At 39.3% G+C, this 17,774-nt stretch overlaps 1 protein-coding gene across 2 annotated transcripts in view; it reads left to right on the top strand.

The window, feature by feature from the left end:
* TMOD2 (tropomodulin 2) overlaps positions 1-17,774 on the top strand; it is a 55,575-nt gene that overhangs the window by 27,761 nt on the left and 10,040 nt on the right. For both annotated transcript variants that reach the window (XM_019968831.2, XM_070797546.1), the window contains exons 6-9: positions 3,140-3,270; positions 5,261-5,368; positions 11,060-11,203; positions 17,570-17,714. In XM_019968831.2, coding sequence (XP_019824390.1) covers positions 3,140-3,270; positions 5,261-5,368; positions 11,060-11,203; positions 17,570-17,714 — 528 coding nt within the window. The remainder of the gene's footprint in view (positions 1-3,139; positions 3,271-5,260; positions 5,369-11,059; positions 11,204-17,569; positions 17,715-17,774) is intronic.

The following is a 17,774-nucleotide window of genomic DNA, read 5'->3' as shown; positions in this document are numbered from 1 at the left end:
TTTTGAATTCCATGAGCAATGAATGAGAATTTCTGTTGCTCCACATCCTCACCAGCATTTGGTTTTGTCAATGTTCCGGATTTTGGTCATTCTAATAGGTATGTAGTGGTGTGTCACTATTTTAATTTGCATTTCCCTAATAACATATGATGTGGAGCATCTTTTCATATGCTTATTTTTCATTTGTATATCTTCTTTGGTGAGATATCTCTTAACATTTTTGGCTTATTTTTAAAATCATGTTGTTTCCTTATCATTGAGTTTTAAGAGTTCTTGTATATATTGGATAAGTGCTTTATCATATGTATTTTTTTCTGATTTTTTTTTAAGGAATCAAAGATTTTTAAAATTATATAATATTTTACAAATTGCAAAAGTTTCACACAGTTCAGTTCAGTCACTCAGTCACGTCCAACTCTTTGCAAGCCCATGGACTGCAGCAGGCCAGGCTTCCCTGTCAATCACCAACTCCCAGAGCTTGCTCAAACTCATGTCCATTGAGTCAGTGATGCCATCCAACCATCTCATCCTCTGTCATCCCCTTCTCCTCCTGTCTTCAATCTTTCCCAGGATCAGGGTCTTTCCCAATGAGTAACTTCTTTGCATCAGGTGGTCAAAGCATTGAAACTTCAGCTTCAGCATCAGTCCTTCCAATGAATATTCAGGATTGATTTCCTTTAGGATTGACTGGTTTGATCTTGCAGCCCAAGGGACTCTCAAGTCTTCTCCAACACCACAGTTCAAAAGCATCAATTCTTTGGCACTCAGCTTTCTTTATAGTCCAACTCTCACATCCATACGACTACTGGAAAAACCATAGCTTTGACTAGATAGACCTTTGTCAGCAAAATAATGTCTCTGCTTTTTAATATGCTGTCTAGTTTGGTCATAGCTTTTCTTCCGAAGAGCAAGCATCTTTTAATTTCATGGCTTCAGTCACCATCTGCAGTGATTTTAGAGCCCCCCAAAATAAAGTCTGTCACTGTTTCCATTGTTTCCCCATCTATTTGCCATGAAGTGATAAGACCAGATGCCATGATCTTGGTTTTTTGAATGTTGAGTTTTAAGCCAGCTTTTCCACTCTCCTCTTTCACTTTCATCAAGAGGCTCTTTAGTTCCTCTTCACTTTCTGCCATAAGGGTGGTATCATCTGCATATCTGAGGTTATTGATGTTTCTGCTGGCATTCTTGATTCCAGCTTGTGCTTCATCCAGCCCGGCATTCATTCCACATGATGTACTCTGCATATAAGTTAAATAAACAGGGAGACAATATACAGCCTTGATGTATTCACACACATGATTTCAAATAATCCCATAACAACCCTTTTTTTCACTATACCAATATAGTGTCCCTCGCCTTCTCCTTCTCCCCACTGGTAACCACTAGTTTTTTCTCTATATCTGTGAGTCTATCAGATGTGTCTTTTGCAAATATTTTCTCCCAGTCTGTGCTTTTTCTCCCCATTGCTCTTGAGAGTATTTTCTGCAGAGTATAAATGTTTAATTTGAATGCATGTCAGTTTATCAATTCTTCCTTTTAAGGATTAGGCCTTTAGGGCTGTATCTAAAACTTCATCTTCAAACCCAAGGTCATCTAGATTTTATCCTATGTTATCTCCTAGGAGTTCTGTAGTTTTTCATTTAAATCTAGGTCTATGATCTGTTTTGAGTTAATTTTTGTGAAGAGTGTAAAGTCTGTGTGTGCGTACTAAGTCACTTCAGTCGTGTCCAACTCTTTGCAACCCTATGGATGGTAGGTAGCCTGCCAGGCTTCTCTGTCCATGGAATTCTCCAGCAAGAATACTGGAGTGGGTTGTCATGCCCTCCTCCAAGGGATCTTCCCACCCCGTGGATTGAACCAGCTCTTACATCTGCATTGGCAGGTGGGTTCTTTACCACTAGCAGCACCTGAGAAGCCCATAAGGTCTGTATCTAGATTCTGTTATTTTTCCTTCATGTTGATGTCCAGTTGTTCCAGCAACATTTGTTGAAAAGGCTACTTTTTTCTCCACTATTTTACCTTTGCTGCTTTGTCAAAGATCAATTGATTTTATTTATGTGGGTCTATTTGTGGGCTCTCTATTCTGTTCCACTGATATATTTGCATATTTTCACCAATATCACTATCTTCCTTCCTATAGCTTTAAGTCTTCTTTAGGTTGAATTGCTGGATTTGTTTTTCTCTTTCAATATTGTTCTGGCTATTCTGTGTAGTTTTCCTCTTTATATAAACTTTATAATCATTTTTTAATATCTGCAAACTAAATTTCTGAGATTTTGATTGGGATTGCATTGCATTTGGGAAAAACTGATATCTTGACAACACTGAATATTTCTGTACATGGAATATCTCTCCTTCCCACTGACAGTATATGAAAATGCTTTTTCATCCACGTTGTTGCTGACTGTGAATATTATCTTTTTACATTTTTTGGCAAATCAAACGGTATCTTATTTTTAAATTTCTCGGAATTTAATTACTTTTTATATTTTTTTGGTTGACTGATAGAGATTCCTCTGATCATTAGCTGTTCATTTTCCACTGGGTTATCTTACTGCCTTGTAGAAGCTCTGTGTATATTGAGATATGAACCCTTTGTGTGTTACATACATTGCAAACATTTTCTGTTAACTGCTTTTGAGAATTCTTCCACTTTTCTTTTCTATTCCTTTCTCTTCCTATACCATCCTCAAAATTAGAGCTCCAAGATGGAAATCAGAGGATGGGCCAGGGGAGAATTAAGGTTTAGGAAATAAAGGAACTCATTTTTGTGCATCTTAGATTCTTTGGTTTGGTTATTATAGTTTGAAAGAGGTCCGTATGGAGCAGCTATAACTACCTGTGGATATTCTTTTAGGAGTTTGAGTTTGCTGTAGAGCCTCCTGCACTTTTGGCTCCATGGAGCATCAACCACTGAGACTTCTCATTGCAGCTGAAAACACTAACCTGGAAGGCTGTAACTCAGAGCCACACCATTCCTCTGCTTGCTGAGTTGAGAATAAGCTTGCTGTCACTGATATTAGAATATTATTGGAATCACCACATATGAAAACAAGGTCATTTGGGGAGAAGTTGTCTCTGATTTTTATGGGAGAGACCTTACATTTTATTTTTAAAATTTAAACTTGTGTCTTAGATGTGGTCAAAGGTGAAAAGGTCAAGCCAGTATTTGAGGAACCACCCAATCCCACAAATGTGGAAGTAAGTCTACAGCAGATGAAAGCCAATGACCCCAGCTTGCAAGAAGTCAACCTCAACAACATTAAGGTATTTCATTATGATTGCTGTCAGTCACTTGATTTATCGTTCAGTCAGAAAACTTACTGGAGATGACTGCCTGCCTTTACACATGTTCTAAATCCTTTATAGTCGCTGATTTTGAGGCAAAATATCCTATTCAGAAGGAGTGGATTTATTTGCTCAATGCTATGTGGCATCCTGGATGGGAAGGGAGTTTGGGGGAGAATGAATACACGTGTATGTATTGCTAAGTCCCTTTGATGTCCACCTGAAGCTATCACAACATTGTTAATTGGCTATTCTCTAATATATAAAATAAAAAGTTAAAAAATAATAATAAATGTTTTAAATAAATTAAAGAAGTAGGTTTAAAAAAAGAGAATTATTTCTAGAATTCTTTGAAAAGAATTACAGTACTTGTGTTAAACAAGTGTTATTAGTTATCTACTACTGAGGAACAAATTACCCAAAAACTTAGAGGCTTAAAACGACAAACAGTTTATTATTTCACATAATTTCTGAGTGTCAGGAATCTGAGAGTGACATGGCTGGGTAGCTGTGGCTCAGGGTCTCAGATGAGGCTGTAGTAAAGCTGTCAGCCAGAGCTGCAGTCGTCTCAAGGCTTGACCAGGGCTTGGGGCTCCATTTGCAAGAGGGTGCACTCATGTGACTGTTGGCAGGAGCCTCAGTTCCTCAGCACATGGACCTCTTAATAGGGCCGCCAACATATCTTCACGTCATGACAGCTTGCTTCCCCCAGAGCAAATGACCCAAGAGAAAAAGAGAGAGTAAACTGAAAGCCACAATGTCTTTTATAGCCTATTCTCTGAAGTCACTTCTGCTTTGACAAAGTCTTAGCACTCTCAAAGGGAGGAGAAATTGTGTTGTGTGTGAGAGGGAGAGAGAGAAAGAATGAGGGAAAGAGAAAACACTAGCTGACACCTTTTGTGTTCCTTCTTATTAGGCCAATTTCTAGCATTTAATAATATCAACTAATTTTTATTAACTACTAGCTATGTGACATATACGGTGCTAAATACTTGAAATTCATTATCTCATTTAATCCTTAGTGGGACTTTAAAAGACTCCAGTGTCCCCAGTCACAGAGCTGGCCTGTAGTGCTCCATGAACTCATGGTAGCCTCTAGCTGTGCCCCGTACTGCCTGCCTCTCCGGTGCTCAGTACTGTGCTAAGTGCTATGGAAGGGGGAATAAGATTCATTCAGTCTCGATTCTGAAGAACTTAAATTAGGAGCAAAACACTAGGCGGATAATTATAACGTGATGTGGTAAGCCCCCAATTTCTGCGGAATTGCAGGTAAGGGAAGTTGATTCTGCCTAAGAGAATCAATAAACAAAGGAGGTGATATTTCTGCTGGGTCTTGAAAGATGAGTTAGAGCTAGTTTAATTCTAGTCTGGCTAGAATATAGAGAATGAAAGAGAAAAAGAGGGAAGGGTGGTGTGTGCATAATTCGGAGGATAAACAGAAGTGATGCCCGAGTGTCACACTGTTAGATTCCCTTATTGGACACTAAGTGGTGCTATTGACTCTGGATAGGTTGGTTGCTAGAGATGGACGATCGATGTCTTTTAGAGAGGATAAAATCTAAGGTACATCTAAGTCACCAAAATACGAACCTTCAAATTGTGAACTTTCAAAGATGCACACACACTTGCCAGCCCCTGTGTGCCAGCTGTCGTACTGTACTATTGTACTTTTCAAGGTACTGTACTGTAAGATTAAAAACATTTGTTTTTTCTGTTTGTTTTTTATATATGTATTATTTGTGTGAAAAAGTATTATACACCTGTTACACAGTATTATCTAGCTGATTGTGTTAGTTGGGTACCTAGGCTAACTTTGTTGGAGTTACGTACACATTGGACCTAGGAATGTGCTCTCAGAACGAAACTCATGCGTAGGTCGGGGACCTGCTGTATGTAAAAGCTGTGGGTCCTGAGCTTAGGGTGAAGGTGCTATAGAAGGATTCATCAACAATCTGTGTCTTTCTCACAGAACATTCCAATTCCAACCCTGAAGGAATTTGCAAAGGCTCTGGAGACCAACACTCACGTGAAAAAGTTCAGTCTGGCCGCAACCCGCAGCAATGACCCTGTGGCAATTGTGAGTAGAATCCCTAGAAATACAGCCCTCAGATATTTAATTTAGTAGAAGCTATTTGTAATTTGTTTTGTCAATTAACAATGTTCAGATCTGGTCAATGTATTTTCTGTATAATTAATAAACAAAATTAGTTATAATGAGATGGTAAAACAAGAACCCACAAGTCAGGCACTTTGAATTCACTAGAATTTTGTTAACACTACAATATTAGGAGAAAGATATTAGATTAGGCATCTAGCTAAATAAATATTTAGATTTTGTTCTATTCTTAGTACAAATTTTCTGAAACGTTTGCACCTGCAGTAGCATTCCATCACAATAAATGGATATGAGACCCCTCCTCCATGAAAGCCTATAGGAAGCCTTCAGCACATAGAAAAAATGTTAACATATATTTCATTTTAATCTTTTAAGTGGATTCATATGTCTCAAAAATATTTTAAACAACCAAATCTTAAAACATTTTTGTTTGATATTGTTAACCAGAAGATGAAAAAAAAACAAAAAGGTCTATTCCTTCTATGCGCCTTAGTTGATTGAGGTAAATAAGGAAACCCCTGAGCTGAGCCCAAGTAAATACTACTACTGTTATTACATTAATACTACTGTTATTCCTCCTATTAATAGCTCACATTTCTTGAGCAATTAGTAACTGCCAGCTCTGATCCCTGTCCTTTGCTTGGTCATCTCACTGAATCCTCAGTACACACAATGAGGTGTGAACTGTTATTAGTTCCTACTCTAACAAATGAGCAGTGTGAGGCTCAGAAAGGTTAAGTAACTTTTCCAAAGTAACCCAATCAGCAAAGGACAGAGCCAGGATTCATCACTGGGTCCTGGTTCCACAATCAAAATACCTAACCACCCAGCTATGCTATATTTAAATACATTACCTCACTGTTGTAATGTTTGCTAAACTATGCCAGTTGTCAGAAGCCTGAGCATTAGGCCACATCAATGGTTCTACAGGATCTGATGCTCAGCACTTGAAAAATAAAAGTTTCTCGACTTGATGATTTGATTTAAAGTAACATGTCTTTTGGAAGATTTAAAATAGCATTAAAAAGGGACAGCAAGAAAGTAATGCTACCCACCATGGTGCTGGTACAGAGTAGATGTTGAAAAACAAGTATTGAAAAATACTTGTTAAATGAATGAATGGATGTGCCCTCTAACCTCTGAGCAATAGGCAGTGTTTCCATGATGACGACAGCAAATGTGAAGTAAGCACTCATGTAAGAAAGGGGCTAAGCTACAGAACAATGTTTTCACCAGCAATTATTACATGTCTAAATTTGTAGGTTGAAAGCAGTTTTGAATTTGAAGCCTATCATTGAAATAGAAAAAGAACAGAACTAGATCATTGGCGAGGTAAAGTTAACAATTTAGGGGTTCTTATCTGTGTATGATTTTGTGTGTAATCTCTGCCCTTTACTAGATTTGTTTTCAGTTAAGCAAAAACATTCACAGTGCATTTCGTATGTAAATAACTAAAGGGATAAATAAATGGTTTATAATTTATGTTTAATATAATATTTACAGTAAAATGGCAGGGATACAACTAGTTCATAGTTTACTGTCAGCACTAGTAAATAATCTAATTTCTACTCTAGGTCAAATAGATACCTTGCTAAATGGACTAATATAATATATATATCCATTACATAGCCCAATATGTTAATAATATACATTAACACACATTATATCTATAATATATTTATATTATATATTAGTATATAAAATATAATATAGGCCCAAATGTATTAATAATATATTAAGATATATATTATTATATCAAATATAATAATCTGCTTGATCTAGTTTTCAATCCAACAACTATGTATTGCATGTATGCCTTGTGACAAGCACACCATACAACTGCAAGGAATAACTGTTATCCTTTAGAATGAAAAGAAAAGCCTCTTTCAGCCTTCTACCTGGATGGCTTCACAAGGTCCAGCCCTCACCTGCTGACCCCAGATGGTTCCCCTTTCAGCTATGCTATCGTCAGGAAAGAACTGTTCTATAGGTTGAAGATTGGTTGATTATCCCACAGGCAGCAGAGATATTCAGACTGTGATTATGGCTGAACAACTCAGTGTTGAGAATTACAAATCAGCATTAAAGCAAGAGCTTGGAGACTCTTTTCTATGTAAGGTTCAGAAATAGACTCTACAAAATACTTGTGGGATTATAGTGAATACAGACAAAATATGTGGATGTGAGATGACATTATCCCCATTTTACAGATGTGGCAACTGAGGCTCAGAGTTTGAGTGTCTTAACTAAGATTACCCAGCTTGTGACCAAGCCAGGAAGCAAATTTAAGTGATCTGTAGTCAAATTCAGTTTACCATGCTCCAAGTATTTCCATATAATCACTCCTATAGCAGGGAGTGTTAAACTTGCCACACTAGTGAATGCCAATGTAGAGAAAAGGTCCAAATATGTTATTTTTTAATGCTGTTATTAATAGGGATGCCACATAAAAATCAGAAGTTTAGGACAGCACTATCAAATAAAAATAAAATGAGAACCACAAATGTAAGCTACACATGGACCTTTAAATTTTCCAGTAACCACATTAAAAAAAAATGGGTGGAATTAAATTTAATAATATATTTTATTTAAACCACCATATCCAAAATACCATCATTTCAAAATGTATATGTAATGAGGTCTTTTGCAGTATTTTTTCCATACTACATCTTTGAAATCCCATGCATTTTAATATTTACACACATCTCAGTTCATAAGAGGCACTTTTCAAGGCCTCCATAGCCACGTGAGTCCTGTGGCTACTGCCTGCGAGGGTACAGATTTGGACAGTGCAGGAAACTGCAATTTCCTCACAACACTGTGAAGTACAGAAAGCAAACCTTCTCTTTAAAAATGTATTTCTACACTATTTATATAACCTTTAAGAAATCTAGTCTTGGTTTCACTAACGTTATTATCCCCAGCACATGTAATAGATGCTCAAATATTTGCTGAACTGCAGTGAACCTGGGCCTGGAGCCCAGGCTTGTGTTTGGCTGGGTCTCTCTTCCCTGTTTTGTTCGGTATAAGAAAAGTGTTTTCTCCAGTTTAAAAGAAATTGGCAAGATCGTGGCTACTTGCCAGTAGGTCCTGCAAGTTTTTTATAAAGGCCTAATTGCTCTGACATTTTGTTATTCTAATAGCAGAAGTAAATCCCAAAGCTTGGAGAATCCATAAGGAAAGACCTGATACATTCCTTTTTGGGGCTCTAATTAAAATGTGTACATTTACTTCTAATTAAAGACCTAGCACTGAATAAATACACTTTAATTTACATGGTGTACACTAACATCAATGCAAACCCTTGAGCTTTCCTTGTAGTTCAAACAAGTGCTTGACTAATACACAGGATTATTCTTCTAGTCCAGTGGCTCTCAACTCAGGGTGATTCTGCCCTCCAGGGAACATTTGGCAGTGTCTGGAGATATTTTTGGTTGTCATGACTGGGAGGGTACTGTTGACATTTTGTGGGTCTCAGAGGCTGCTAAACCTCCCACAAGACACAGGATACCTCCCACAACAAAGAATTCTCCAGCCTCAGATGTCGATAGTCTCAAGGTTGGAAAACCTGTTCTTGTCCCAAGTTGAAATCCTTCTCTTCCTTCTTCTTGTCCTTTCTGTCATAAAAACAGAGTTCAGCGGTTCCTTGTTCTTCTCCCGAGAGCAATCACTGTTAGCAGTTTGTTTTCCATTCCTTTTGTTGTTGTCTATATGATTTCAATTAAAGTGATTTTGAATCCTGGCTGAACATTAGTCACTGAAGAGCTTTTGAAAAATGCAGTCAACTACAATAATAAACTACCATAATAAAAAAAAAAAATCAACTACAATAATAAAAAGCAAAACAAAGCAGCTGTCTAGGCCACAGTCTGAGATTCTGATTTAATTCATCTGGTGGGGCCCAAGCACTGGTATATTTTTCTAAAGCGTCCAGGTCATTCTAGTGTGCAACCAGGTAGAAATGCACTAATACATATGCACTTTTATTTTTGATTTATTATCTCAGATAGTTTTTGATTCTCCATTAGAAAATATTGGGCAACTCTTTACTCTCTCTTCTTTCTACTTCATCTTCCTTTTCTAGCTCTAAATTGTAGTTATTCTATTGTTTCACACCTTTGAGCTTTATATACTTTGTCTCATTATATTCAGTTAGGTGTATAGATTGACACCAAAAAAAAAAAATTAGAACTTATCACTAGCATTTATAATTATCTGGCTGTATAAATATATTAAAGCCTCTGTTCTATGGGCCTTAAAGTCTAGTGACTAATGGCAGTCTGATTCTTGTTTCTCTGTGAGCAGATCACAGTATTTTTGCTTTCTCTATTTTCTTTCTGTCTTATTTTGAAGTAGGGCAAGGTGGAGAGAATTGATAACATTTAAAAGTTTTACATATTTCTGTTCTCTGAATATTCTGTGTTCCCTGCATAGCATGCTGACCTGTTTCGTGAACTCAACTTTTCTCTCCTGATGTTGGTTTTCCTGTTAGGTCTAGCAGTCATTGTTTGCCTGTTCATAGTTCCAAATACAGAACAAAATTGATTTGTGTAAACTGGGACTATTTCCGCTGCAGTTATGTAGATCTGGTTCACCAAAAGACCTATCCCTTAAAAGGGAAGCCCCTTTAGATTTCTCCATTTGTTACCATCTGGCAGGCCATACATTTTATTTAGTAATTATTGACTCCGCCTCTCCTGCTGAAATATAAGCTCCCTAAAACAGGAATTTTGTTTTCTCTACAGCTAGCACAAAGCAGAAGCCTGACACATAATCTTTTCTAAGTGAATGAGTGAATAAATGAACGAATGAGTGAGTGCTTTTGTAAGCAGGCAGATGAGTTGATGAGCCGCCTTCTCTGTAGTGTGTATATGAGAAGCTAGCAGGCAACCGGGGAGTCCTTGGCAACTGCTCAAGTTGGGAGGGCTTCCCTCTGGGAGGGACATGGTTCAGTGTATTTCCATCCTGGGCATTGCCATCTCTCCTGTCCCTTCTCCCACTCTGTATCTGGTGGAAGATCTGGGGGTGCCTCCATTTCTGCACTGCTTTACTCTTGGGACCCAGCACCCTCACCGAGCCTCTTCCTGGGAGATTTCTCACTGATGGCTGTACAGGCAGTTGCTCTTTTTCAGGGAAGCTTCAGGAAGAGCTGGTGTGCCCTCCACCTGCTCTCGCTGATCCACCTGTTCCTGTTTGTAGTGAGACACCCTAATTGGGGCTTCCCAGGCGGCACAGAACCCATTTGCCAGTGCAGGAGACTTAAGAGATGTGGGTTTGATCCCTGAATCGGGAAGATCCCCTGGAGAAGGGCATGGCAACCCTCTCCAGTATTCTTGCCTGGAGAATTCCATGGACAGAGGAACATGGAGGGCTGCAGTCCATGGGGTCAAAAATAGTTGGACACAACTTAGCAACTAAACAACAACAATCTTTTTTTTTTTTAATTTTGCAAGTATGTGGAATTTATAAATCTGAGCTGCTGAACCGAACTATTTTTATTGCATTTTTAAATTATTATCTTTGTTACTTGAAGGTATGATTTAACTAAGGTTTTCCTTAAGTACTGTAAAAAAAATATTTAATGTGATGGCGAGAAGTTTGGTAAATAAATCTTTAGAAACCCTAAAGGTTATTTCTTTTTCACATCATAAGGCCTTTGCAGATATGCTAAAAGTAAACAAGACCTTGAAAAGTCTAAACATAGAATCCAATTTCATCACTGGTGCTGGGATCCTGGCTCTTGTAGAAGCACTGAAGGAAAATGACACGTTGATTGAGATCAAGATTGACAACCAGGTGAGTTAACTCACAGGGTACATGTGAAAGGGAGGAGTACCATAATGGAGGGAGTTAAAAGACAAAGTTCTGTGAAAAGTTTAATTTGATATTCTGGCTTCCTGGTAATTAGGGCAGCTTCTGGCCTGTGGAGGGTGAGTGGGAGAACATTTTAATAATTAAACAATGTCTAGTGGGGCAGCCTGGGACAGAAAGAGCCAGCCCTGGGCTGGTCAGGCACCGGAGGAAAGAGAGAGGAGACTGGCAGAGGTGTTGACAACAGCTTTGTTCGGCCTTTGTCATCCTTGCCTGTTAGTAGGAACCTTGGCGCAGTCCTGCTCCAGTCTTGCTGTTGCCTCTTACTGGGACTATGGAAAAAAAGCAGAGTAGCCACACCCAGAAACAGCCTCCCTGCCCTGGGTTGGAGGCTGTCAGAGCCAGGCAGCAATCCCAGGCTCCTCCTGTCTGGTGCTGACCATAGAGCCTATTTAAAGGAGTTGGGATTCTCGAAGACAGCCTGGTTTAGAGTGGCAGGCCACACCCACAGTGTGATCACAGTCTCAGCTCTGCTGCAGCACTTCTTGGGGTCCCGGCAGCCAAAGCAAGCTGCTTTTCCCTGGAGACACCCCCTCCTGTACACTGAAGACCTCTTTTCCCAGCCTCAGCCTACAGAGTCTCTGGAGTTGCTCTACCGGCTTCAGCTGGCTCCTGCCTGCAAGCAACAACTCTCTGTTCTCAGCATGATGTCGTGCCCTGTCCCTTTGGCTGCAGAGATGTGTCTGCCATGGGATTCAGGAAATCTGAAAGGTCTAGACACAATATAGTTGGAATAAAGAACCCTGGAATGGACCAGAAAGAGCGAACAAGGAGACTAGTGCTCCAAGCATCCCCTCTGTGGGGTGATGGGAAGGGCAGTGGGGGGAGTGTCCTCTGCATTTCTGGGAAAATCCCTGGTCTAGACCCCACCCGAAACTATCACCTAAGCTTGGAAAGCTACGGAAGACCCATGAATAGCTCTTCTCTCCTTTATTTGGCTCCAGGACACATGGGCTGTTTCAGTGCTATATGAGTACATCCCAAATATTTCTTGAAACATACTTGTACTAAAAATTATTCATTGTCTAGTTGAAATTCAAATTTAATTTGAATTAATTAATTAGAGGTAGGTTAATCTATTCCTAGACTCCTCCTGAGGCTTGTTGCCAGGGGAGCAGGGGAGCCCCACCAGGAGACAGGCACCCTTTCAGTCTCACCCTCCCCAGAGGGCTGCATCATCAAAACAGCTTTCCTGTGCAGAAATGTGGAGTGAGTCCTCAGGAATGTGCACATGTGGCCGTACCCGCTCAGGAAGCTCACTCCTTGTATCCTGATGTGTGTCCAGCTGCTAGGCAATTAAGAGAAGATCATGAAGGGGTGGAGAGTAGGAAGACAAGCAAGAGGGAAATAGGCAGGGAGTAAAAAGGAGTGATGGTTCAGGGATGTGTATAAAATAGACTAGTATCAGGAAGAAGTTAAGAGGACTCCTGGTAAATGTTTCCAGGAGAGCTAAGACAGAAGTGGATACCTTGTTCCAAAGCAGGTTTAACTTTCTATGTTGGTTTAGGCCATTGTGAAACCCCTCATCTGAAATAATGTCCCAGATACTGTTTCTAGTTCCTCTTAAGATATTTAATACTACTTAGTTAGGGTTGCCAGATAAAATATAGTTAAATTGGAATTTCAGATAAACAAGAGTTTTTAATACAAGTGTGTCCCATGAAATATTTGGGATGTACTCATACTGAAAAATTGTTATTTTATGAAATTCAAATTTAACCACGTGTCCTGTATTTTTCTTTGCTAAATCTAGAAACTTTATACCTAGTAAATGAGCTGAAATCCTGAAAATTTAGAGTACCTTTTAAGAATGCATGTGGGGGTTTCCCTAGTGGCTCAGTGGTAAAGAATCTGTCTGACAATGCAGGAGACACGGGTTCGATCCCTAGGCCAAGAAGAGCCCACTTGCCACGGAAAAACTAAGCCCATGTGCCACAGCTACTGACCCTGTGCTCTGGAGCCCACGAGCCACAACTACTGAGGCCATGTGCCACAGCTGGTGAAGCCTGCACACTCTAGAGCCACTCTAGAGTGCTCCACGAGAGAAGCCACTGCAATGAGAAGCCTGTGGACCACAATAGAGAATAGCCCCTCTCTACTCACCACGGAATTGGAGAAGGAAATGGCAACCCACTCCAGTGTTCTTGCCTGGAGAATCCCAGGGATGGCAGAGTCTGGTGGGCTGCCGTCTATGGGGTCACACAGAGTCGGACATGACTGAAGTGACTTAGCAGCAGCAGCAGCACTCACCACAGAGTAGAGAAAAGCTCACCACTAGAGAAAAGCCCACATCAACAAAGCCCCAGCACAGCCAGAATAAATAAATAAATAAAAGGGTTTTTTTTAATGCATGTGAAGAAGACCCTGACATACAATGTCCAAACTTGCACTGAAGCATCAACCTCCACCTCCTCTTCAGTCAGCTCAGAAGGGATTTGTGTCCTTTTTCAACTTTCATTTCCTAATTTGCCTCCGAAATGGGTTCTCTTCACTTGTGACAAGAGGATTAAGTTCTAGAGCAACTGGAAAAATTATTTGCTTTATTTCCAGAAGGAGGAAATTCAGAGTCAAAACCTGTCTTCCATCCAAATTTTGTTGTTGACTCACAGTGTTCTTGCCTGGAGAATCCCAGGGACGGGGGAGCCTGGTGGGCTGCCGTCTATGGGGTCGCACAAGTTGGACACAACTGAAGCGATTTAGCAGCAGCGGCAGCATAGACTGTTAGAAGCAGACCTCAGTTTCCTTATCTGTATGAAGAAGGGTCTGAAATAAAATAATCTCTAAGACAGTGTCTCAGGCAGGAGCAGCAGCTGAGACCAATTTAGCACCATTGCAGCAGGCACCTCCACCAAAGCTAAGGCCTGCAGAAAATCCTGCACTGGGGTGGCTGCCGTGGCTAGGCTCCAGGTAAACAAGCTGTGATCGAATCAGGTGCCCCTGTGAGAAGAACAATCAGTGATGCGTATTAGTGAAACAGATGGGTAACTGCTGAATAAATCTGCGTAGAGAAAAGTGGTCACTTCAAAAAAGGTGATCTGAAGAACCGTATGCTTAAATTTTGTTTCTTTTTCTTTGTATTTAGTGACTTAAAAAAAGAGAAATATATCCAAATTATAAGAAATTTTGGTGCCCATTTATTGCCCTAGGTTTATATAACACAAGACATCTCAAAAAAGAAAAACAAAAAAAAAAAAGACTCAGGCTGAGAAAGATGCTCTATGCTGTATTACTTCCTCACCTTCTTTTATATGCCCTTTTCCCAATATAATTGTCTTCAGATCTTATGTCCTTTATATACACCATCGCATGCCCAACCTGTGTGTTACCCAAATCTAGGACTCCAGATGCCTAAGCTTTGTGAAAGGAAATAGAGGGACTTTATGTCACCCTCCTTGGTCAGCTACCTCCACCCTTAGCACCTGTACCCCGGGCACATAAGTCGTAACTACGGCAGCCCTGACCTAGGTCTCAACTCCTAGTCCAGTCCTGCTTTTCCAAAGTGTGGGTTTCCCTGGTGGCTCAGATGGTAAATAACCCACCTGTATAATGCGGGAGACCTGGGTCTTCGACCCCTGGGTTGGGAAGATCCCCTGGAGGAGGGCATGGCAACCGGCTCCAGTATTCTTGCCCAGAGAATCCCATGGACAGAGGAGCCTGGTGGGCTACAGTTCATGGCGTCGTGTCATGAGCTAAAGTTGCTCATGAAGCGTTGAGGTCAGTATCTCTAACATTTTTGCTGCCTCTCTCTCCCATAACCTTACATTGCCGATTGCTGAGCACACTAATCTCTATGTTGTGGATATCCAGAATTGTTATTGTCTGACTGGAAGTATCACATTTTGTTCTTTTCTTGAGGAAAAACTCGTTTGATAGGTTGCTGGATGAAAAAGAGGAGCAGAGTTAATCCTTAGAACTTGCCTAGGACATAGAAATTCCTTCACTAACTTTTCTTCCTCATGTACTCAGTACTTAAATTTTCCAAATTTAAAAGGTATATATATTAAAATATATGTTTCAATATAGTATTATATTTTAAAGGTATTATAATAATATATAATTTAATGTATTTAACTGATATGTAATTTAATACATTTAATCAAAATTGCATGAGTCAGGCACAGACATAGACTTGGCAGAACGATAGGGTCCAGAAACACAGCCTAGTACACCTGAGAATTTTGCAGCAAGGTAGCATTTTAACTCAGTAGGGGAACAAATTAAGTAAAAGATGGTGGGACTACTCACTAGCATTTTAAAAAAATTTTATCGGAGTATAGTTGATTTACAACGTGACTCTCCAGCATTTTGGAACAAAATGACATTGGGGCTATATCTTAATTATTCTGCTAAAATTCATTCCAGGTAAAATGAAGATTTAAATATTAAAATATATGAAATCATAAAACAAATGAAAGAAACCAGAAGTGGAGAGGTTTTCTCAGCATGACATAGAATCTCAGAGACACGAATTTGACCATATGAAAATGAAAAATGGTCTTGTAATCAAAAGGAAAGTCAAAAGACAAACTGAGCAAAATTTTTTCATCATTTTTGACAAAAAGCTAATTTCCTAATGTATAAATTTTAAAAACAGGAACCACAAGCTGGGAGAAAAATATACAAATGACAGGTTGGTAATTTCCAAAGAAATACAAATGCATAAGAAAATTAATTGTTCTTAGTCATAATTTGAGAAGTGCAAGTTAAAGCAATTAAATATAAGTGAAATACATTCTTACCCCTTGGATTGAAAAAGATGAAAAAGATTCATAATATTCCATGTTGGCTAGAGTAGGGAAAACTAACTTTCTGACCCTATCAGCAGGAGTACAAATTGTCATAACCTTTGAGGGTAAGTCAATCATTTATCAACATTTGAAAAATGCTTCCTCTTGGAGCCAACTATCATGTACCCTGCAGGCACACTGGCAGAAATGCCCCAGGACATATTGGTACTTTGTGTACAAGGGAAGTTCACCACAGCCTTGTTTGGAACTGTAAGAATGGAAAGCAGTGTAAGTCAGTAGGATGTAGCTAAATCAAATATGATCACTTACTACAATGGAATGCTATCCAGTTGTTCACAAGGATGAGGAAAACATATATTTACCTACATGAAATGATGTTCCTAATGTTAAATGAAAAATAAAAAACCCTAGAATAATATGCTGAAAGTGAAAGTCGCTCAGTCCAGTCTGACTCTTTGTGGGTCGCCTGCCAGGTTCCTCTGTCCGTGGAATTCTCTAGGCCAGAATACTGGAGTGGGTAGCCATTCAGCCATTCCTTTCTCCAGGGAATCTTCCCAACCCAGGGACTGAACCCAGGTCTCCCACACTGAAGGCGGATTCTTTACCATCTGAGCCACCAGGGAAACCCGGAATAATATTCTAGTGTAATCCATTTATATGAAGAAAACATAGACATTACATGTGATTACATGGACATGAATGCACAGAAAATGTTTCGAAGACGACATGCCAAACTGACTTTCTTCATGGGAACTGGGAGTCTGGAGGAAGGGAGCTTTTTATTTTATATACTTTTTTGTCTTTTCTTTGTAGTTTTTTAAAAAAATTAATGATAGACTATGGAAAAAATGTACTATGTTCCTTAAATTTATCTGTGGATTCCTATATTTACATGCCCCCATTTTAAACCCTACTATTGTTCTGTTTCTCAAAAAACAAGCAAAAGCAAAAATACTCTTTCCACCACTTAAAAAAACAGAGAATTTTCTGTAACCCAATAACCCATTTAGTGTTTGATAATTCACCTGGCCATGGTTCAAACCACACTAATAAAACCTCTTGAGAATCTTCTACTGAGACTCTGTTCTGAGAGAATGGCCACCCATCTAGTTGATGATCTTCAGATATCTTTGGATATGGATCCCAGAATAGAAGATTTTGTAACTGGATTGATTGCTATAAGACTGTCACTATAAAAAAAAAAAAAAATCATTTGTTTAAACAACAGATACTGGGGTAAAGTGGAAACACCACGTGTTAATTTTGCTTTAATTTTATATCTGGAATTGTCATTTCTTTTGTAAATAATTTGCCTAGTCTTTTCAATTTAACATGCCAGCAGATTCAGCTGCCTGTTGGATTTTGCTTTTAAACAAGGAACAGGTGTATGAGAGAAAATATCTCAAGTGACTTTGTTTCAAATTGAGACTTTTGCCTTTTTGTCCGACAAATAGCTGTACATCTTTCCATGCATAGTTAATGTGAGTAACTATTTCCTCTTCTTTCTTGGCCATCTTCTGTTTGTGTCCACATCTGCAATCAGAGACAGCAGTTGGGAACAGCCGTGGAGATGGAAATTGCCCAGATGCTGGAGGAGAATTCCAGGATCCTCAAGTTTGGATATCAGTTTACCAAGCAAGGACCACGAACAAGAGTGGCAGCTGCCATCACAAAGAACAATGACCTGGGTAATGCAGGCATAATATGTGCTGTTAGTAATTACAAGAGCAGGATGGCCATTCATTTCT

This window comes from Bos indicus, chromosome 10 (genome assembly GCF_029378745.1).
Source record: "Bos indicus isolate NIAB-ARS_2022 breed Sahiwal x Tharparkar chromosome 10, NIAB-ARS_B.indTharparkar_mat_pri_1.0, whole genome shotgun sequence".
In the NCBI taxonomy this organism is placed as follows: domain Eukaryota; kingdom Metazoa; phylum Chordata; class Mammalia; order Artiodactyla; family Bovidae; genus Bos; species Bos indicus.
Note: the sequence above shows the minus strand (reverse complement) of the source record. Positions and strands in the feature narration are given on the sequence as shown.